The sequence below is a fragment of the Haliaeetus albicilla genome, chromosome 23, assembly GCF_947461875.1.
Source record: "Haliaeetus albicilla chromosome 23, bHalAlb1.1, whole genome shotgun sequence".
Lineage (NCBI taxonomy): Eukaryota > Metazoa > Chordata > Aves > Accipitriformes > Accipitridae > Haliaeetus > Haliaeetus albicilla.
In genome coordinates, this window is record NC_091505.1 from 4791241 (window position 1) to 4814250 (window position 23010).

A 23010-nucleotide genomic window follows, 5' to 3' on the forward strand; every position below is an offset into this window, starting at 1 on the left:
CCCCGTCTGTCCAATTTTCTCTGCCACTTGGTGTGAAAGGTAACATACAGCAAAACACCCTGAAGTTTTCTTTGTCATAGATTCATAGTGCTGGTGAACAACTGAATGAGGAAAAAATAAAAGAAAAATTCGGTGCCCGATACTTTCTTTTTCTGCTTTAAATGCAGAAGACTGTGGCAATTTTTTGTTTGTTACTTTATCCATGACTGGGTATGGAGGTTTCACGATCAAAAAGTACTAGTGGTGGAAGGAATTTTTAGCTGTGTAGTGTCAAATAGGTTCCTGTCTCTAGAGTTTAGGGTAGAAGGGAACAAGCATGGCTTGCTGTTGTAAGTTTTGTAGTAATGCTTTTGGTTTGATATGTGTTAAATAAGGTCTCAGTAGGTAAAACCAAAACCCATACAGGGATATCGTAATTTCAGGCAAGGCATCCAGTTGTAAAAGCAACTGAACTTCAAGTTCGAAAACACCAACAAAATGCAGTGCCTTTTCAAATTCCTTACTGACATGAAGGATATGTCAGTAATTCTGTATAGAAAGAAAGAGCTTTTATCCATAGATGTGAGTGTATATGATCTCCATAAATGTGGGTGGTTACTGTGAAATGTCTTGGATTAGACTTTTCTTTCTTTAAAAATACCTGATGTAATTCTTACCCTGTTACTCAGAGTAGTGCATTAAAACAACTCTCTGTAAAAGTCAAGTTTGCTGTAAGAATAGGGTTTTCCTCAAAGAAACCAGCCCCCTTACTTAGGGCCTCATTTTATAGCATGTAGCCTGTATTGGGAAGAAAAAGAAATCGGTGCTTCTCATACATGGCAGAAACAGCCCTACCAGCAGTAAACAGGGAAAATGATCCAAACACTGTCAGGACTGTTGCAACAGTCTCATAATGACTGCTTTAAGAGACCTGTGTCTGAATGTCTTGTTGGCTCTGAAATGGGCTGACTGCTTGAGGGGTTGGGGTTTTTTGGGGGGGGAGGGTGGAGGGCATAGTTTTGCACTAATTTTTCAACCCCCTTTGGGTGAATCATTGACAGAACTCTCTCGCTTCTGAAGCGTGGTGAAAGCCCTCTATTAAAACCAGAAGGCAAGTTAGACCCTATCTGAATTTGAAGACCGTCACCAGAACACATATTAAAAGACTTTGTTTTGAAATGCATTGACCAATTCTAATGGACCTTGCATCTCACCAAGCGCTGTGGTACTGGAAATAATCAAGTAACTGGGAACGAGGGGTTCGTAGCAGGGAAGAAGGACCTGTTCAGAGTTACCAGGTAACAATACAATTTGTATTGTATTTTTTTTCATCCCTGTGTCCTCTTTTGGCTTTAGCAATAGCGTTCCCTCACATATAAAGAAGTTTCTCCCCTCATTTTTCCTCAAAGGGTTGTGAAGCAACACGTCTCGGGGGAGAGCATGAGCACTGAGCTTGCTGTATAGATCTGGGAGGTAAAAGCTGCTTCCCCCTGATCCCCCTTTTTTTTAAAGAAACACACCAAGCTCAGTTTTTTTTGTTTTTCTTCTGAGTTAGTTAATTTAAAGCTAATTAAAGCAGCATTATGGTTACAGGAGACTGTCAGGACATCTAGCTCAGTGGGCACTGGAGCTGCTTGTTGGCACAGTAGCCTGGGCCACCATTCTCTGCTCTGCCCAGGGGCTCTAGTGAGTACCTTTACTAAGGACAGCAGTGTGTCTGCCTTACGAACCAGTTACTCCTCACCTTGCTGCCAGCTGAGGCTGTTCTTAGGCAGTGCTCACCTGTCTGCTACAAGTGGGTTGAGTTAATAATCTTTCAAAAGCTAATAGTTCTGGATACATACCCTATGTTTTAAATGTAGAACACTGTTACTACTCCCCTGAGCTAATCACTGCTCCTGCCTTCCATTAGCAATAGTGTCCTGCTTTTTGTCAATAAAATACCCTGGAAAGACTAAATTATTCCAGCCTCTTGCGCAATTTTCAGCTTGTGCTTCTAGCGGAAGTAGCCATAGCAGCACAGAAGTGTTACGCGTCCAGTGACAGTGCTGGATTGTCTAAAACATAACTTTTTCTGGGAAGGACCTGTTAAAAACATGCAGTGCTGCTCACAGCAGTATAGTCCTGTATCTGGCAAAAGGACCTTCCCTCTGCGGTGTCCCTCGGACAGCACTTCTGTACAGTTCAGGCAGCATGCTGACTAGAAAATACTTAAGCTAGATATCAAAGTATATAGAAAATAAGTGCAGAAGACCAAAATTTTAGAACTTGAGCATTTGTTGCTTGCAAAAGCCATATATCACTTTTTCAAATTCTAAAAGTACTTTTTAAAATAGTACTTCCTCCAGCCTTTGATGTGAGAAATCCTCACTATAGAGGGGACTGACCTTTACAGTAGAGGACAAAATACTGCATGCTTACGAGCTTCTAAAGCACAAAGTTTGCACAGAGTAGCCTAGTTCCTCGTGTAGACATGTTGCTGCACTGCACTGTGTGCCCACTTTGGTTTATAGGGTGTACTTTGACTGCAGAATTGTTGCAGAAGTTTAAATCCCACCTTATAAATGAATTTGAGGTTGAGGGAGGCATTTCCCTTTTAGTCAAGGATTATAACAGGACTTACTAGAGTGAAGGAAGGTACCGAAAAGCCTGTCTTAAGCAGAACTTTGTCCTTTAATACTAGAACAGTGTAAATCCAAGTTGTGCATAAGGTTGCTGTTTTTAGGATTTGCAAACTATTATTCCTTTAGAAAGTTGCGTTTTTTCACTCATCAGCCCAGTTGCAATTGACAGCACACCATCTGCAGCAAGCTTTCAAGAACAAGAACTGGGTAGTGAGCAAAGAAAAGTCACGCACTCCCCCTTCTAGTAAGCTTTTTAAAAAGTCATTGCTGTGTGCAGGCACTTCCAGGAACTCGGTCGTGTTGCTGTTCTTTCTTTCAAAGCTGTATGGGGCCCTCGAGTGGCTAAAGTGTGCAACTTGTCCCCGTACAACTTAACTTAAAATACAGTTGAGTTATCTTCCAGGTTCCTGCTCAAGATTAACTAAAATAGACTACTTGACATGATCAGCTAAGAGAATAAAAGCTTTAGTTAAAAACAAATCAGACTTGAGGAAAAAGAGCTTTAACTGTAGATGAAGAAGTGGTGTTCCAAGCTGGATCATGGTTAGGCTTTGTTGAATTCTATTTGAAGGCTCTGATGTTCAGACCAGTTTATTTTTTTTAAATAATAAATCTGCAAACACAAGTTTTTACCTGTAGTTTAATATTTATATACTGATGGATAGCACCTAGAGGCCCCAGCCAACATTTGAGCCCCCTTAATATCTCTGCCCCAAAGAGCTTACAGTCTAAGCAGTCAAGAAGGAGGAAAAAATAATAACCATGCTTCCTTTTATAGATCAGTAACTCCAATCCAACACAGGTCAAGTGATTTACCTGCTCTGAGGCACAGAATGTGTGGTGGGAATTAAACCAACCTCTCTTGAATCTCTGCTGCAGGTCTTAGTTAAAAGATGCTCCTTCCTCTCTAGACTACTTTTCTCTTAATAAAAATTAGCCCATTTGGAAATCTCAGCCTGAAGCTGATTAAGGTTCAGGACTGTTCTCCAGGTCAGGGTGAGAGCTGCAGGAACAGAACAGAGACTGTATCTGTCAGAAGTGTAGGTACTTTACATATTTGCATTTTCTGTGGTCATCTCACAGGTCTGGGACCTAAACCTGCCACAAGACTAGCTGTTCTGGGTGCTATCTACCTTAGATTGGAACGGCATCTCCTGTCTTTTCAATCCAGCAGGCTTTGTTTTACGTGCTGCGAGAGAAGCCCAAATCTTAGAATCACTGGTTATGCACTGCTAGAACAACCGCGTTCTGCCCTTTCCCAGGTCCCTGTATACGAACGCTTCTTGTTGGTGAGCGCAAGACAGGTTGGTGGTAGGCAAGGCTGGGAGAGCTCTTTCTTTTGGGAGCTCCTTGACCTTAGCATCCATGCTTCTGCTTTTCTGGGGCTAGGCTGCTATGTTCATTTCAGGCTTCTGAGGAGCCAGCAGTAAGATAAGGGCTTGTGTTGACAAGAAGAGACTTACTATTTTATTTCAGCTTTGGTAACAAGTTCTTGACTTGGAGGTAGCAGCAGGTTCAGTTTATTTCTATATGCATCAGCAAACCAAAATAAAAGGAGTTGAAGGATGCACATTGCTGAATTGCCCACTCTCTACCAACATATGTAACTGCAGCTAATTGAAAAAAAGACAAAGCTATTAATACTTTTGCGCTTTAAACTAAAGAACTTCAGTTTCATATTTAGTTGAAAGCTTTTGAAATCAGCACCAATCTCATTGTATAGATCACTGCCACCTGGTCATTCACCAGTCTTTTGTCAAATGTGCATAAACCAAGGAGGTTTCTGATGCTCCGTGTTTACAATGATAACTGAAAGGTAAGAATGAATAGCCATTAGCAGATAAATTACTTAACAGTAGTCAATAAACAAATACACTTCACCTGTATAAAGCAGTATGTTAATTCACAAGTTAAGTTGTATTGATAGTTGAGGTGGCAATATACAATGAAAATATTAAAGTATCATCGCTTGAAAAATAGTCTTGCTTTGTCAGGGAGCTCTGTTTATACATAAGGGTAAATGAAACAGCACTGACCATAGAAGCTGAACAGTCATGCATACAAAAAGTGATCACTTTTCAGCTATTGCACAAGTAGTGACACTCTAAGACATACACAGTAGGATTCTTACGAAATGACATCAGAAAGACTGCATGCACCATCTTTCAAGGCCTTATGTGAACTATACATACACAAGAGCTGCTGTATACTGTAAATACATTGTGGATGTGTAGAAATTCACATAAGATTAAAAGATTAATTTGTAAATAGGAAAGTTTCCACCAGGTTATGCTTTATTTTATTCAGAAGGTTTCTTAGCATGTACACTCTTTTGGATAAAATGCATGATACCACTTCAGAGTAGAGGTTTCATGTAAGCATCACCTTAAATGCTTTGGTAACTGGATATTCCCCAAGGAACAAGGTTTTGTCAAGCCAAACTGATTACTAAAATGTAAATGTGACTTTTATTCTGAAAAGAAGGATATAGAATATGGCTAATAATTTCACATATTTTCACAAGATACAAAAAAAACCTTTTCAAGTGGGTTGGGATTTCTACGCACAAATAATACCACCAATAGCATGGTGTACAACATTTAAAACCCTGATCGAAATGACTTCAGAATAATTATGCATTCCCCAAATATATCAGGTTGGCAACTGAGGGAGGAAATGAAATATTAAATGAATAAGTTGGTGTAAGAGCGGTAAATGCTCTCTGTACCACAAGTTTCATAATAAAATACTGCTGTATGTTTTAATTTTTTAGACATAAGCATTTTTATATCAGAGTCTGTTTCTAAATGACTGAAAGTTTCAACTAAAAAGGTGTTTACACAATATACACATTTCATTACTTACAAAGAGAAATAAGCTTAAAATTTCATATTAAAAACCTGGGATACAGTAGGGTTAGTAGCACCATGAAAAATGTTTTTCAAAACTGCAGTCTTGTTATTTTAAACATACTCAGTGCGTCGTGTTTTTCTTTATTCTCTTGGTTGATCAAAAAGGTGCCATTTTGGTACGGGGAGAGAAATGAAAAATTTCATCTTCTGATCCTTTGTGAACCTCAAGTGTTCTTTTCTGTTTCCAAGAGGTCAATTCTTTCATCTTAGTCTTGTTGTCAAATATGTACCGAACAACCCTTAGTTTGGCACATGAGTGAGGTACACTTGAATTTGTATGGTTAAAACAGTTTGGATTTGTTTTTTCTTTTCTTTCTGCACAGTAGCACCATTGTTGCAGCTGGAAGACAGTGCATCTTAGGAATTTTCAACTGTTTTATAAAACGTTCTCCAAGACGTTACGTCTTCTTCATGCAAACTTGACAACGACTAATACGCGTCCTCAAGTCTCCAGCTTTCAGTGTCTCTGACTGAGGTTTACTGGTTGACAGACACAAAGGTAAGGTTAGGTTAGCTTTTTCTTTGTTTGCAGAACTGTTCCTTTACACTTCTACTTAATTCACAGTTTAAGATAACACTTAAGTACGTAAGTGCATTTGAGAGTTTTCCTTAGGAGCGACCTTTCTGTACGTCCTCAACACCAGGTGACAGATGCTCAGCCTTGTCCAGTGTCTCAGTATACACAAGGTATGCTAATCAACTACTTCATTCTAGCATATGATGTCGCACAAATACCAAGCCGAGTGGAAGGTGAATTTTGTACATTTGAGACAGTATTTCTGGCGTCTTTGGGTTTCTCAGTTGAAGGGTACTTTAACAATGCATAAAAAATACTGCTACAGTGAGAGTTGTATTTCAGTGATGGCTTTACCAAATTATTTATATTCTGAAAGGGTAGGGAGGTGGGGGATTAATATAACAATTTTGTGTAATGTGCATGTACACAGAGTAAGTGCAATTCTTAAAGGTTTCTTTAAAAAAAAATAAAAAAGGAAGTTGTGTTTGTGGGAGACAGAAAATAGTAGAGACAGAAAACTCAAAGGTGCATGGTAGTTAATTAGTAGGCAGTTTTCGCTAGTGAATTACCACTGATCAACTACCCTGAAAACTTAGTGATGACTATTTAATGCACATTAAATATTATGGTTGTAGGTATTACAAAAAACCAACTTAGGGGCCACTACTGCTATATAACACAGTGCACATTGCCAGCTGTGTACCACAAAGCTACATTTTTCAATTAGGTGGCAGTGGGAATATTTATGAGGTTTTTATCAGTACACAAACAGGGCAGTAGCAATTTATTCTATGAAAGGAGATGATTTTTCAAAGAAAAAATGATTTTGCTACTCAAGTTGAAAAGGAAAAAGGTTGAGGAGCTGAGAGACTCCAGCCGAAGTGCTGACTGCAGAGAAACTGAGGACAGAATGTCCACTGGCTTTCTTGCAGCCAAAATGTCATCCTAATTCTTCTGCAAAGTACTGGAAAAAATGCTTGCCATGGAGGGTATGAAACTTCCTTCATACAAGGGTTTTAAAAACAGGTTATATGAACATCTGCCTTAAAAGGTTTAAGTAGAGTCAATCTTGCCCTTCGTACATGTCCCTTGTACGTCTGCGAACTAGCTTTTCAAATATTTGAGGCTACTGAAAGGCCTGGCAAGAAAACAAAACAACAAAATTGATCTTCTAGGCTCCAAATACGGTAACTACAGTAGGACTACTTTCAGAGAAGGTACTACTAAATGTGAATAAGAATTGACATAAAAAGAATCTGACTCCTTGCAAAACAGAATGTGCCCTAGCAAGTTTTTACATAATATTAAAGGCTTACCAAGGAAACACTTGAAAAACTGGTTGTGATGGGGAAAACAAGCTAAATTATTTCCCTATACCCCTGTAAACAAATCTCTTTTGATCTTCAGAATAAATTCAGTTTCCAAAGCTTTCATTCCGGAATAAAGCAATATACAAGAAACAGGCTTTCTTACCTGAACATTTCTGACACCTCTACAGTTGCCAGCCAGAAACTATATGAATTGGCATAGTAATTACAAGTGCCACGACCATGGCATTCAATAAACGGAGCTGAGCGGAATTCTTCTAAACAGGATCCCGGTGATGCCAAGGCCTGTCCAGAGCCCTCTGCTCCAGCACTAGTGTGCTGGTGTAGGGGTGGAGGAAAGAAACACACAAAGAAGGATCTTACCGTAGGTGCTAAAAATTAAATAGCACAGCATTCAACTACTAAAAGAGCCTCTGTCCTTTCCTGGTTGAGATAATGCAGTGGTCAGACACCTCCATAAATATCAGTCACACTGGGCTCTGAGTACTGGGAAATCACTGTTAATCTTGGTTACCATGGTTAGTAATTGAAGGTAAAGGCTTTCGAATGACAGCCAGTGTAGTTTTTAACAAAGTCCTAATGCAGTTAGTTGAGGACACAAGTGGGTACTAGCCACTTCTGGAGTAGGAGGCAGTTCTTACCATCATGAAAGAGTAACCGATCCAAAGGGAGTCCCAGCCTGGAGGACACGAAGGAATCTGAATGGTCTGACTGTGGACAGCTATCACCATAGCAGGAGCTTCACACACAACACATCTGGACACAGGGGAAGTATCAGAGAAACATGCGATATTAAAATATAATAGGAGTACGTTTTATTAAGAATTCTTACCCAGAGAACGGGAGGAAAACTGGCCTGTGAGAGGCTATCCTATTAATCTAGACCTCTACTTCTCACGTATTTTGTAACTGCAATAAGACAGTATTTTGGAGTGCAAAATCTACCTGTGTTTCTACTAACAACCACTGGGTAAAATACTGAAGCAGTTCCTGAAACAAAACCTGGGAGCTCAAAGTCCCCAAGTGGGTACCTTAATCCTAGAGCTAATGGCTGTCATGCTCTCCTTCCTGTCCATGGCAATCTTGCGCTGCTGACTATATAAGCTTCCTCAGTTGAGGAGAGCTCTTACAGCCTTTCAGCCTCGAATTATCACTGCTGCACGTAGACAGACCTTTTAAGACAATGAATACTTTCAACCAGGCTACTTTTCTAGTATTTCCCAGAGAAAACATGACAGATTCATCTCCTTATATCCAACCTGCTCACTGGAAATACACAAATAAGATGTGCAATTTATCCAGGTATTAAAATAGAGACCTGATAGCCTGCTTTGTCTCACCGGCTAATGAATGGCTGGATGCTTTGCCCAGTCAGTGGCTCCATGCTCATTGGCATTGGCTCTGGAGTCGATAGCCAGTAGGAATAGTCATTCCTTGATGCAAAATTACAAACGTTGTTGATGTTGCAGAACATGAAGGGCATGGTGCTGAAACGTCTAAGACAGCTCCCAGCAGTACCTACAGAGTAAGATATGTAAAATGTGACAGCAAAGTTTTCACTTCATTGCTTTCTGTAGCAATTCTTTGAGAAGAGTAATTGTGTATTCTTCCTCTCCACTTGTGAGTGCACAGCATGTGCTATCAAATTGTCACATGTGGGAGAAACTTAACTTCTCAGTTTTGGTTTACATTCTTTCATCCTGAATTATAATGTGCAACCTCTGGAGATAGTAGATCTTAGTATGCAATCCCCATCCTCATCTAAGAAATCTCTAAGACCATCATATCTTCAGAGAACCAGAGCATCTGAAGAGGCAGCTACAGCTTCTTTCCCCTTAAAGACAGAGCATACAGAATATCTCACCCAAATCCTGGCCATGTGCTCTCTCATTTCCTTGCACATATAGAAGAGAGAATCCATCATATATTCTTGATGTTCCTTGTGGACATAGTGGTGTATCTCTGGTTTGGCTATGCCGAGTTATAAGGAATCCGTGAGCAACAGAAGCTGTTCCAGGAGGACCAGGTGGGCCTTGTAAGCCATCAGGACCAGGAGGTCCCTGTATTCCTCGTGAACCTGTTCACATGAGAGGATCAGAACACACAGTATTTATTAACACCATTTCTTGCTCTTTTAGGACTAACGTAGCTCTGAAATGTACCATCGTCTTGTGATTAAGGTGCTTGTGAGTTGGGGGACCCAGTATCTGCTAACACTATCTTCCTCAAATTATTTTTTCACGTAAGCTTGGTTAAATCACTGAGGCTGTCATAGCTAGTTATAAAGTAACAGTGCAGCGTCCCTCTGTTGTAGGGGTATTGTGAAGTTAAATACATTCAGAGCTGTGAGGCACTAAGATAACAACTGCAGTGGACATGACAGCCACTGGAATGAGTCCAAATCAGCTTCCCAATTCCAAAACATATTAATCTGTGTATGTAGCTTAATCAGATAATGTTGAAACACCTTGCTCAAGATCACAAAATAAATGGCAGAGCCAGAAACAGAAGCCAGTCTCACTCTAGGGCATCCTATGATAACACCTGAGCCAAAGCCCACCAAAATGAATAGAAAAGCTGCAGTCAGTTTTGGAGTAGGTTACAAAGAGTGGAAGTAGGGTAGAACAACCTTGAATGAGAGCAAGAATGAGTCATATGACTGAGAAAGGTATCAGAAAAAGCATTTGTTCTTGAACAGCAAAAATATCAGGAAATACAACCAGAAATATTTAGACTATGTTATTCTACAGTCGTTATTATGTACATTTTTTTCACTAAAATAATGCTAACAGATTTCATAGAGCTACTCAGACAAAAAGGAAAAAAGTCACTATGGATTTTTGTACGGTTTTACCTGTTTAAATTCTAATGCTTTTTCTTACAAGTTGCAATATATAGCTACTTAATATGTATCATCATCTTTAGAAAATTGTCCCATTGCCTAGTCTGATTTCTTTTCTCAAATCATAATTCAGTAATTCTAAGCAATAGCTACATGGTAGCCTTTGGTGAAATTCTTTCCTTTATGAAGTCTGTTTTTCCCCATTCATGATTTCCATGCAAAATTAAAATTATTTTACTAATCTCTCTTTCTGTTTCTTACTATCTTCATTATCTCCTGTACATCATCTGTGCTGCAAAGGGGGTGCCATTAAGCTTGAGATAAAGCACTCTACAATATTACTCGGCAATGAGCAGCAAAGTGTTGGTTCCAAGAATATTCCAAACCAAAGTATGTTCAGCTGCTTGTAATATTTTTGCATTAAGAAAATCCTAAAATTATTATTTTATTATTACTCCTGCGAGGCAAAGATCTCACTTCCCAGTATTAGGCTGCACTTACAAAAGGGAACATCTCTTTTTCCACTGGGTCCACATAGGATAAACACCATACCTGGTTGGCCTGGAAGACCTCTCTCCCCTTTACGTCCTGCTGGACCATCAAAACCAGGTAGTCCATCTCGCCCTGGGTCACCAGGAAGACCAATTGGACCTAGAATAGACAAATGCGTAACTGAAATAAAAGCTCTTGAAATCTCACTACAAAAATCTTTAAATTGTCTGGGACTCATCCGTTGTTCCTTCATGATACATCAGACAAGAACAGACCATTAAACCAAATGTGTATGGTAGAACCCTACATTTATCTATTACCTCTCGCTGAATTCAGTAACTTGTCTCTGCAGCCCATGCCAAGTGACTCGCATTGCAACCAGCAGTCAGCTATACTTCTTAGTAATTTTCTCTGCAGCCACCTAGGATCATACCTGGCAATCCCTGTGGCCCTGGCAATCCAGGTGGCCCTTTCGACCCAGGCTGTCCTGGAGGACCGGGGGGACCAGGGTCACCTTTGACAACAATGCTTCGTCCAATGGTCCCTGGTAAACCTGGTGGACCTGAGAGAAAGCAGTTTAGTATTAGATAAACCAAGGTGGAAAAGAGCATTAGGAACAGTTTCTGTTATTTACTACAAAATCAGAAGCCAAGAGCTCTATCAATGTAAAGAGGAAGTGTATATATTAGGCAAAAAAGTGCTCTCAGTGACCCCCTGCAAAGGACAGCTCTGCAGGGGTTAATGCACGTAGACTGGATACAGAGTATAAAATAGGGTAGGATGACTTGTCCACCTAAAAAGTATAGCATGGAATTGTGTTTAAGCTGTTGCTCACTTAACTACTTTCCTTGCTGGCTGAGACCAACTGAGTCCTACATCTGTGTAACAAATTCTACTGTCAGGGAGCAAAAGTGACAATAATGCTACTCAGGACTCCTACCTGGTGGGCCTGGCAGTCCTTGACTGCCTGTGAGGCCAGCGGGTCCTGGAGGTCCAGTGGGACCCTTCATACCTGAAACATCAAATTCACACAGTTACACAGTGAAAGAACATGCTGTCTTACAAAATCTGCTGCAGGAATGGCCAAAATCAGGCTTCTTTTCTCCCTGAGGGGCTGTTACTTTGTCTGGAGGTTTTCACTTGAAATGCTAGTTAAATACCTGGGAATCCTGGAACGCCTGGAAGCCCCGGGTCGCCCTTCATTCCATTCAGACCTGGACGACCAGGTTCCCCCTGAACAGAACAGCTTCACGTTATTCACTCATCTCCTCAGCAGTTTCAGAAAAAAAGATAGAAGAGGTGGCTGGGGGACAAATAAGCACACTTTGGGTCTGTGAACTTGCACTTTGAAGGGCTGAGGCCATGCATTTTGCTCACTGCACTGGGTGCTGTCAGAGAACACCGTAACAAGTGTGCATTGAAAGCTCCAACTCCCATGGGAATATAGTGGGGACCTCCTGCCCAGATACTGGGGGATAATTAAGGAAAAGACCGTCTTATTCGCTACAAGACAAGGTGTTAGCTACCGCGTTTTGGCTTTTATTTTACTATGATAAACTGCATATTCCATCCAAATATATTCAATTTTATTGCATTTAAAAATAAACTAGGGGGGAAACTCCATTTCTTGTCCTACCTGGCGTCCAGGTGGTCCTTGATCTCCCTTTTGACCAGTCAGGCCAGGTGGGCCAGGTTGACCAGGGTTCCCTTTTTCCCCTTTAAGTCCTCCACTGCCTGGTGGCCCTCGCGGACCTTCTGGGCCTGGTGGACCTTAACGTTGCAGAACAAATATGCATCTATCAGTATATATCAACCATTCTCCCCAAGTTTGTGCCTTCAGCGTGAAAAAAAAAAAATAAATTTTTTTTGGCTTGACTTCCCAGCTCTATTTCAATGCTGAATTCAGGATAAACTAAAGGGAAAACAAATAGAGGGATTACTTGTACTACCCAAATCAGGAACCAAGGCTCCTTATCTAGCTGATGAAGAGAAGCAGGTCTTTCCAAAAGGCGGTGCAACTCACCTGCATTAGAAGCTTACCAGTGACCAGACCGGTGCCTTTAGTAGGAGCCAAGAAACCCAAAATTAGATGGTACAAATATCCCCTCTGCTGACCTGCGTTACATTCATCATCTCTTATGTGCAATCTTAACAGACTGAACTCCTTTTGAAAGCCAGTCTCAACAATGTAAAATATTGCTGCTTTTTTGCTGTTAGAATTTGACATACCTATTGAGGAGCCCAGTATATACTGTTTGCTGACTGCTAGGCAGCAGGAAGCCCATCATTCTGTCTTGCCTAAATAATAATCCAAGTTGCAGAAACTTCCTTATGTTGAATGACACTCCCTCCAACTGATTTGGCTATCTTTAGTAGAATTACGCTGTGTAAATCCAATAGAGGAACTGGGCTGGTTATAGATATTTGCTACAGCCACATTAATCCAAAGCAAAGTAGTGGATTTAAAAGAAAATTGGATATTTGGAGAATGGAAAGATGAGACCCCCTCCTTTATGCCACCATCTAAATAGAAGGTAACCGATATTAATTTGTGGGAAAACAAACTGTAAGCAAGTGCAGCAACAGCTAATAACATTTTACAAGTTAGATCTCATAACTGGATTAACAAAAGGATCTCTTTGCAGAACAGTGCTATGACATTCTCCCCTGAAGTACAACAAATCTGATAACATTTATCAGTGTGCTGGATTTTCAATTCTTCTGCAATCTCGAATAATTTAACATCTCTTTTGACATCCTCATAGCCTATATTCAGTGGATAAATTTGATGAGCTGTATTTCTGCAAGCAAACCTCAGTATAGAATTCCTTCCAAAATTTTTCTTTTTAAATCAACAGCAATTTTGTACCAGATTTCACACATATCCTGTAGCAGTTTCAGCTACAGAAAACATCATGCAAGGATTTTTTGTGTTCATTTTGCTCTTTTATACTGATCTAGTACTGTACACGTGCAAAATAATAACAGGTTACCATTTGAGGCATGCTAATCAAACACATACGATCTGCAGGGTAACCATAGTCCTTAAAAAGATAATCATAGAATTACGGGAAAACATCTGTTTCTCTTACATCAAGTGCAACGCAATGAAATAAATTGACCGAGTTAAGAGTCTAACCTGGAGGACCTGGAAGGATCAGAGTTCACCAAAGCCCAATGATCGATGTTAGAAGGGTCAGACATCACACAGTACAAAACAAGATTACTAGTTAGAAATAGTACAGATGACAGCATATACACTACACAACAACCCATTTCACCAGCATATTTTGTATTTACAGTATAATCCACATGCATGCATAAAACCATACATGAATACACAACGATATGTATTTTCAGATACAAGTTATTCTGGTGACTAGGCTCTACTAAGACTAATTTGACACTTCATTTAACAGCAAACTTAAAGCTTTACTAAAGAATGTGTTATTGCTTTAACATTACAGCTGAGGCCTGTGACCGGTTAGTCCTACTCACAATGGGGTTTGGACTACGTAACCATTTCACTGACAATATTCGACATCACAGGGCCTGGAGCTTGGCAAATATGCAGGTAAATTGTGAATGACAACTCACTCTTGAGCAAAATTCTGCTTTGGGCCGGGGAGGAAGTGTGATTAACAGAAGGTATGAGCCTCAACTATCTGTGAATACAGTTCTAGGACTGAAAAGTAGGCTTATACCCTCTTCAAAACGGTAAGCAGGATTAGCATGGGTCAAAAGGGCTGCAAATGCTATAAGGAAAAATACAACAGAACTTACAAATTTAGAATTTGTTGTCTTTACTGTTAGCATTATTTTTTCTTGATAAAAAAACCCCAGGATGTACCTGTTCTTGATAAAAATACACTAAGATTTACCTGTTTAAGTTTATTATGGAGAATGGCATGTGGTAACATCCTTAGAAAAATCATTTAAATGTCCTCTTTCAAAATGTAAGCTGGTTGTCCTTACCATGCTCCTCAATTAATACATTTTAGCTCCTGTGCCACTTGTATCTATCTTTCATGTCAGTGAAATGATTTAAATATAACAACGTATCACCATGCAATTTGCACCTAAAAACTACAATAAATACACGTCAGGTTTATGTCAATGCACTATTTCTTACATATTTGATAAATTATTTTAAATACTAACTGTAATACAGTTGTTAAAAATAATGACATGGACATTTAACTGTTAAGTACTTATAAACTATATTTCACTGTTAGATAAGTTTTGCTATGATATATAAATCTGTCCTATACTTACTGATTATTGAATTCTGGCTGAGCACAGTCACAGGGTGGAACAAAACATGAAGGAATTGATAAGTTCCTCTCAGCACACCCATGATGGTAGCCCTCTCTGAAAGTGTGGTTACTGCTTGTGTGACCACAGTTTAATTAAAAGGTAAAGCCACATTCATTTTTTTACGTGATTGCATGAAGCTAGGATTCAAACATCAGGGGCTACCACATTTGCTACCTCACAATGCTTAGAACGGCAGACTAAAAGCTAAAATGTATTCCTTTATTGAATTTTCATGACAGTTCTTTGCTTCCTCAAAGTCATCATAGCAAAACCTAAAGACATCATTATTATTAAATAGATATACCAAGTCATTTTCAATCTAGACACAGATGTTAAAAATCGTCCCAAGAGCTGGCTTGTGTTACATGCTGATATGCTAAAATTACGATAAGCTTGTGAAAATGGCCATGTTCTTACCAGTCCTGTTCCACTGCCCTAGTGTTAGGGAGGGGAGGGCTGTATGCTTCATTTTCATTAAATACATGTTAAAGGAAGAGCTTTCCTCATTTCCTCTAAATGTGCTGGTGAAGCAAAACAATGGAAATAAGGATTTCTCTGCATGGGAAAGTTACAATGCTCTAAGTTGGGAATGTAAAGCATCATTGTTACTCTGTATAAATTTTCCTACAGACACTGTTGGTACAAAAGAAGCATCTAATTTATTTAAGCCATTTGAGAGTATCCAAAATCAACAGTAGCAGGTGTTACAAAAATGAATACTGTCACTTGCCCAAGCTGCAAAACACAATTATACAGCAAAGACATGGGAGGATAGCACAAGATGCTTTTTTAAAAATTATGAAAACCAGTATATATTGTTTTCAACTGCACTGAGAATAAATATGCTAAAACAAGTTTCATAGTTGGGGACACTTTATAAAAGCCTTGCACATCTGGACCCACATGATCTTCCACCATGAGGACAGCAACACTGTCCTTCCATTGTCACTCCTACATCATGGAGGAAGAGTCTGAAAGCCAACTCTGAGCTTTTCTTTTCTACCACAGATTAAAAAGTATGTCTGAAAAATGACTCAGCATATCTACATTTAGATGCTACAGAAGTATATACATTCATTTTCATGCAAAGTTATTATTTTGGAGTTAAGGGGCTAACCTGAGGGACCTGGGAGTAGGGGGTCAGAGTTCACCAAGGTCATCATTAGAATAAGGGGAAAAACATCAAAATTGTTAGAAATATCAACAAGCTAACATATTCAACTAAACCTTTCTTTTTAGATTTAGCTCAATATTCCTTTACATACAGTATGCAAAACACCAAACTATTATTACTCATAGCAATGAAAACAGACATGTGGAGTAATAGCAATGTTGTGTTGCCCTGGAAATTGGCTTAATTTTATAATCAATTAATAAAAGCGTTCCAACACCATCTATCAATGTTTGTTTGAGGGGCAACTCAACTGAAGTCAGAGAGCTACATCATGCTTGACTTCATCACTTTTACTAGTCTTAGAATATACCCAGAAGCCAACAACAAACAGTATATGCATACAGCTTCTGGTTTTATTTATGTCCCTAGAAGGGGGATAATTTGGCAGCCACACAGCTGCTTTTATGACTAACTGCCTTATGTTGAAATGTTACAAAATCAGCATTCCAACAATAGGCTGTGTTATCATTTGAAACAAAAGGCTGGAGTGCTGATTGTACCAGAACTGCAATAATAGTTTGGTTTATCCACATTAGTTCACGCGTAACTGAGCAAAACAAATGCTTCACTTTATACATTGCATGCAACAAAAATGGAAATAAGAGAAAGAGAGAAAGAGAAAGAGAGAAAGAGAGAGAGAGAACATGGCTGAGCAAAACCTCACTGGTTGTTTCCCCTGCCAATGCTCATAAAACTGCAAAGAAAATGAGTCCTACCACTCGTCTACCTCCCCAGCTGATTAGAGTCAGTAAGCACCTGATTTATACAGAGAAGTGTGAACAGGATGAGAAGCTTCATAAAAACACCAATGCTACAGCAGAGCATAGAATCTCAGTTGGTAGTTTCCTTATATACCAGGAGCTGCTTAGCTGGTTTACTTTTTTTTTTTTTTTTTTTTTTTTAGATTTTGGAGATATCCTCTGTATAAGAATCTTTTAAAAATTAAAGCCTATACTCTTATGGACAAATCAGCCATACTCTTATGGACCAATCAGCTTCCTGTGCCAAAATTTTAATTGCTGTACCACTCTACATACAGAAAAATTATCTTTGGAAGATCTCGACATCTAGAATGTCTTAGGCCTTTATTAGGGCACACTTAAATTACAAAGCCCAAGTCCAGCATCCCACCATCTCTTATCCCTTCGCTCCTTTTCCCACTTGCCCCAGCTGCGACTCTCACCACAGTGAGCAGAGCTGGGATTACTTGTCCCATACTCCTAACCTGCCAGTGAGCAACTAGGCAGAAGAGGACAAGGCCACACAGAAAGTGGAAAGCAAATTAGAACTACCAACTTGCTGCAGGGATGCTCCACTGACTGGTTAGAGCCCCTAGGGCACAGCAGGGAGTAAGTTCCTCCAGGAGAAAGGGGGAAGGCACGCACTTCTCCTTCCACTAACCGAATAGGAAACTGGGAAGAAATTGTGACTGGCTGTGAATTATTAACCCACTGGGTTGTTCCACACCAGTCACATAAAAAGCAGGTTTAGGATACAACACAATTCAATATTTTTACTAGGACTAAAAGAAAACCTCATTATACCAGCAAACAGCACCCCAGTTTTAAAGGTGTTACAAATTAAAACCAAATGTTTGTAATGACTCATTTTTTAAATGCACAGTTAGGATAGATGAGTTCATAGCCTACTCTGCACAAGAGAAAAGCTCATGCTGCTGTTGAGAATAATCAACTATTACTCGATTCCAGTTCTGGTGAAAATATTTTGATGGAATTCCATCTAAAAATGTTTTTCAGTGGGATTGCCTTCTCCTGTATCAGAAGCAAGCATGAGGAAAAAAGCAAATCTTAAAATCTTTCCAAGTGTGTACTGCAAAACTGAACTCTTCCTTGATACCCAAAAATGAACAATATATGTGTAGCAACGATTTTACAAATGTACTAACTCAAAACTAACTTTTCCCAAACAAATCTTTGAATAACAGAAAAATCTGAGCTCACAGTTTGAGGGCAATAAATGAAAATATTACTTCGCCATGAATATGCAAAGAAAAAAACCTGTAATCAGCCAATGGCTTGGTTTGAAAGTAGTCTCCTTTAAGGAGAATATCAAGCATGTTAAGTGAGATGAGTCTTGCTGGTGCCAAAGTACTTCTAGACTCAAGGTACAGCAATAAGCTTGACCCAGAGCTGTGACAGGTTCATTAAAGTTAGATTTTTCAAGAGCAGTATCTAACCGCAAATAAACATTCTATGACACAAAATATAAATCAAATTCTAACACATGCCAGGGAGTTGCTCAGCAATGTTAACTCAGTCTAGTGTTTTTTTCATTCCCAGAATTAGTTGGTGCAGGAACAAAATGCAAACATGGAATGGAAAGATGAAAACGGCATGATGGTACACTGAGTCCATGGGAGCCACATGACACAACGGAGCAGTGAGTTATGTTACATGACACGAAGATGAAGAGAGCTATCCAATTTGATCATGCTGTGATGGTAGCGTGAATTTGATTTTCATGACTCTTAAAATGATGGGGTTTGTTACTTTTGGTTTTTTGTGCGCGATGACATTTGCTGATCACGTGACAATACTGCAAAGGTATCAGATGTTCAAAAGTCGATATCGTGCTCGCTAGATGATTACTGTGACAGCATGCGGAGAATCTCCCGTTTATTAACGCATTAGATTTTTGCTGCCAGGTATCAGAAATTAATAGAAAATGAGGCTGGTTTATTTTTAGGTACTGTTACTTTTGGCAACAAAATCCTCTGGTTGCCCACAAACATCAAGACCTCTGCCATGAGTCTTGAACTTATCCATCCAAATAAATTGAGAAAGTTTAAAGGCTGATAACCTACCAGCAAAACATGAAAGTACTGGCAGATGTTGATAGGTATGGGTCACGCTCTTACCTGGCCTTCCTGGAACACCTGGTGGACCAGGGCTACCTTTAGGACCTTCCAGAGGTGGCCCTGGTAATCCTGGTGGACCTGGTGGACCCTGTAGACCAGGGAATCCCTGGAAACCTGGTTCTCCCTTCAGACCTGGAAGTCCAGGGGGCCCTGGTGGGCCAGGTAACCCCAGTTCTCCTTTTTGCCCTGTAAAATCAAACAGCCATGTTTATAAATACTGTTACAAATTGATATGCAAAAAAGTCCAAATATCAGTTTGCAAAGCCGTTTCTCCCTCTTGCAGAAGGTGCAAGTCTGGCCACAAGTCACCTCATTTGCGCAGTGAGACAGTATAAAATTGGTCTAACATTCAGAAAAGAGTAAGGGCTAAAAATTCTTGCAGGAGAAAGTGCTATAGCTTCTGACACGTTAAACGGTCTTACTAAGCTTCACTTTACTACTCAGTGATGCTGTAGTTAATTCACAAACATCCTCTGAGTTTGTAAGTCTACAAGCAATGCTTTCTGTGAAGGAATCCCTCAATATTAAGACTTCATCATGTTTTTGAGACACTGCTGAAAGTTAAGACATACTTGCAAAATTTTCAAATAAGCTTGAGGAATTTAGGAGCTTTAATGCTACTGAAAAGTAATACAGCAAGCAGCGATATTTTCAAAGCAGCTTCATTTGTCATCTGTTGTATGAATGCTTTATTTACTGAGACAAATCAGCAAAGTTCCACACAATGCAGTAGACTATTATCCTGTGTGGATTTATTCTGTCTGCATAATTGCTAATTTACAAAATTCAGTAGTCAGTAATGAGTGTCTTTATTACCATGGTTAATAGAAAATGATATGCTGAGGAGGAAAAAAAAAAAAAAGGTTATTTTAGTTGTTGCTATAGCATTCATTTGTTACAGAACATACAGCACGTCCTTCTTTTTTTGGTGTGTAGATATATTTTACATTCAACCTTTTTAACAAAGAACAACAGAGAGACTTTACCTGACAATCCGGGAAGTCCTGGAGGTCCTGGGCGCCCAAAACCTGGTAGACCTGGAAAGAAACAGATTCAGTTAATAATGAACATATAACTTTCAAGTCTCCAGGAAGAGGAATATGAGGCTGAGAATGATGAAAGTGCCGTTGGTCTAAATCTCCAGTTCCTCGAGGCTACCAGGATTCTCATTCACTCACCAGTGTACACCAAAGCCAGAGGTTTTGCTACAAAATGCATCTGTAAGTATTTCTATTGATTCACACGATGCTCTTTCAGATTTTGAGAGTTAATACATTTACATTTTTGGTTGGGGTTCTACATTTAAGGCAGACATTACACTGTTTATCCATTCTGTAACTGAGTTGAAGCAATACAGCTACCGTAGAATACAGGAACACGGGCTGGTGTTGAAGTCAGGTAATAAAAATTTAAGAGCTGATTGAATTCTTGTCCTGTGCTTCATTGGCAGCTTGACAGCACCCTTTGTGAACCATTCAGCAGCTGGGAACCACAGGAGCAGCTTTGAAAGTGTATGGGCAGTTATAGGAAAGATCAAACAGAGAAAGCAGGACATCACAATACAGAGTGAAGAGGAGAAAACAAACAGGAAGGATACCTAACCTGGTTCGCCCTTCTGTCCAGCTGGTCCAGGGATACCATCTCGACCAGGCTGTCCCTTCTCCCCAGAAGGACCAGGAGGGCCAGGACGACCGATATCACCTAAAAGGGGGATAGAACACATTAGCACAGTAATGCCTAACCTGCAACTAAAAAAAGCAACCTCCTCCCACCATCTGAATCTGAAGGCGTGACAATGAAATAACAAATTCATAAGGGTGTAATCTTAAAATTAAAACCTTTTTCTCTCTCCCCCCTGATAATTTAGAAAAGGCTTTTAGGCCTGTGACCTTTTAAGCAGTTCATGTTTGCTTAAAATAATATAATGCTTCCCTTTAGGATAAATTAGAATTTTGCTCCTATAAAAACAGGTTAGACCACTGGAGTACTTAACATAAATAAAGCCGGTAAATACTGAAACAGTTAACTTCTTGGTTCAATAGCTGATGATATGACTATGACAGCAGACATAAGTTGTCAAGAGAAAGTTAAAACTTCTTTCTTTTCTGTTTAATTTCAATGAACTAAGTGTGTGCAATGGTGTTTGAGAATCCATATACATATAAATGCATTTTCGTGATGTTAAAAAGGTAAGAAAGGAAGTGGCTTCATGTGTTATGTTTTTCACAGAAGCAGCTGACCTTTGCTGCACTGTTCATGCTCACCTACTGGCCCTGGTGGTCCGGGCAGTCCAGGATTACCTGGAGGCCCCTCAATACCTTTTGGTCCTGGAATTCCTGGCGTTCCTGTAAAATACGGGGTTTTCAATCAAATTAAGCGCAAAACTGGCTTTTCAGCAGATCTTGAAATGCTGTAATCTGAGATGCCCTGAGTAACAAATGAGCTAATTGTATCAAGATACTGTATTTATGCTCATATTGCAGATTTACATCTGATCAAGGAGATGAATTATAAGGCAAAGAATGTACAGAAACAAAACATACTAGCACAACTGTCCTTACTGCTACTCTCAAGACTCTGTCTTCTTAAATGTTGAGTGCCCATGGCCAAGGACACAGGGAGTCTGGCAGTCTGCTAGGAAATTAGCATTTTAGAGACAGGCGTTTCTGCTTGACAACAAATTGAAAGCATTATGAACTGTGCTTGGATAGTCGTTCTCCAATCCTCTTTTCCTTTCCTGAAAAAGGATCTTAATAAAAATGGTCTTAATTAGAATTTACACCATATTCTCACCCCTACAGCATGAACTGAGCGGGAGGTAGGAGAAGCAATTGATCTGTTGCAGTATGTCTGTTCTGAGCAGCATCTGAGCCTGGTCGAAGTAGTGTCTCAATACCCTGTTTTGACTGCTCAGAGTCTTTCAGGCATGACATGAAGCAGAGGTTAAAACTGTCAGGTTCATGGCCAGGTTTTGTTCTCTTCTAAGCTTCCTGCTGCCATGACTACACTGTTACAAATTCCCTAACTTCCTACATTAAAGCAGCTCAAGCATGCTTGTAGAACGGCCTTTATTGCAAATGCAGCATTGGTAAAAACGTTGTTTCTTTAAATTGAGAATGGAAGAACTGACATACCCATAAACAATCTTTATTGATATTTTTTAAAGAGTGAAAACCTGATTTCATTATGGTTCAGAAAGAGATTCTCTTTAGAACATATTTTTAGATAATAGATGCTATTTAAAAAGCCCAGTTTTCCTGATGACAATTTTTTATCAATTCATGAAGTAAAAATACAGAGCCAAACACAGCTATGCTGTGGGTCAGAGGAGGTGAGAGTCTGACTGCTGTGGGGAATGGAGAGCATTAGCTAACACAACTGCTACATCCTCTCAGAGCAGATGAATAATTTCAGAAGGCACTCTTAAATGATACATTCATGCTCTTATTCTTGCAGTGACAATTCCAACAGCACAAAGCTTAGAAGCAGCAGATTGCTAGAAACTTTAAAAGAAGCTGCAGCCCTCCACCAGTTACCCACTGTGTTTAGATGTATATAGCAATATAAGCAAGTGGGAAAATAAAAAAATCCTGTTCAGAATTACCTGGGAATCCAGGAAGGCCTGGTTCTCCTTTTGCACCTGGACTGCCCGGAAATCCAGGCAAACCAGGATTTCCAGCTATACCTTTACTGCCTGGACTACCTGGGTATCCAGGCAAACCGGGATCACCCTAGAAAACATTAAGCAGAAATGAGAACCTGGTCTTTGTAAGGTGCGTAAGCCCTTCTTGTATGTTCCCAGTCTTACCATGACAAAAAGGTCATCATTATATTGTGTACACTTCTCCTTATATCCAGTTAATGGTTAACCATCTCACACAGAAAATTAATTGGAAATAGCAATTGTAAAGATTTTAACAGCTTTCCCCTACAATTTTGTACAGATT

At 39.6% G+C, this 23010-nt stretch overlaps 1 protein-coding gene and 1 long non-coding RNA gene across 4 annotated transcripts in view; one reads left to right on the forward strand and one right to left on the reverse strand.

Moving 5' to 3' along the window:
- Positions 1 to 2633: 2633 nt before the first annotated feature.
- The window catches only part of COL4A5 (collagen type IV alpha 5 chain), an 89065-nt gene continuing 68688 nt past the window's right edge, over positions 2634 to 23010 (reverse strand). Inside the window, exons 37-51 of one of the 2 annotated variants that reach the window (XM_069810978.1) lie at positions 22668 to 22794; positions 21328 to 21408; positions 20666 to 20764; positions 20050 to 20100; positions 19064 to 19249; positions 12331 to 12464; positions 11855 to 11927; positions 11635 to 11706; positions 11128 to 11256; positions 10755 to 10853; positions 9225 to 9437; positions 8701 to 8878; positions 8002 to 8116; positions 7506 to 7678; positions 2634 to 5995 (exon numbers count right to left, since the gene is read on the reverse strand). In XM_069810978.1, coding sequence (XP_069667079.1) covers positions 5914 to 5995; positions 7506 to 7678; positions 8002 to 8116; positions 8701 to 8878; positions 9225 to 9437; positions 10755 to 10853; positions 11128 to 11256; positions 11635 to 11706; positions 11855 to 11927; positions 12331 to 12464; positions 19064 to 19249; positions 20050 to 20100; positions 20666 to 20764; positions 21328 to 21408; positions 22668 to 22794 — 1812 coding nt within the window. In that variant the 3' untranslated portion in view covers positions 2634 to 5913. Of the gene's footprint in view, positions 5996 to 7505; positions 7679 to 8001; positions 8117 to 8700; positions 8879 to 9224; positions 9438 to 10754; positions 10854 to 11127; positions 11257 to 11634; positions 11707 to 11854; positions 11928 to 12330; positions 12465 to 18638; positions 18742 to 19063; positions 19250 to 20049; positions 20101 to 20665; positions 20765 to 21327; positions 21409 to 22667; positions 22795 to 23010 lie in introns of those variants that run through there. The other variant, XM_069810979.1, reaches the window with a different exon arrangement.
- Positions 5875 to 20670, forward strand: LOC138690697 (uncharacterized). 2 transcript variants are annotated; one of them, XR_011329456.1, is made up of 4 exons: positions 5875 to 6014; positions 18486 to 18646; positions 20000 to 20283; positions 20514 to 20670. It is a non-coding gene; the product is annotated as an uncharacterized lncRNA (long non-coding RNA). The 2 variants fall into 2 exon arrangements; XR_011329455.1 differs by having other exon boundaries at positions 20000 to 20670.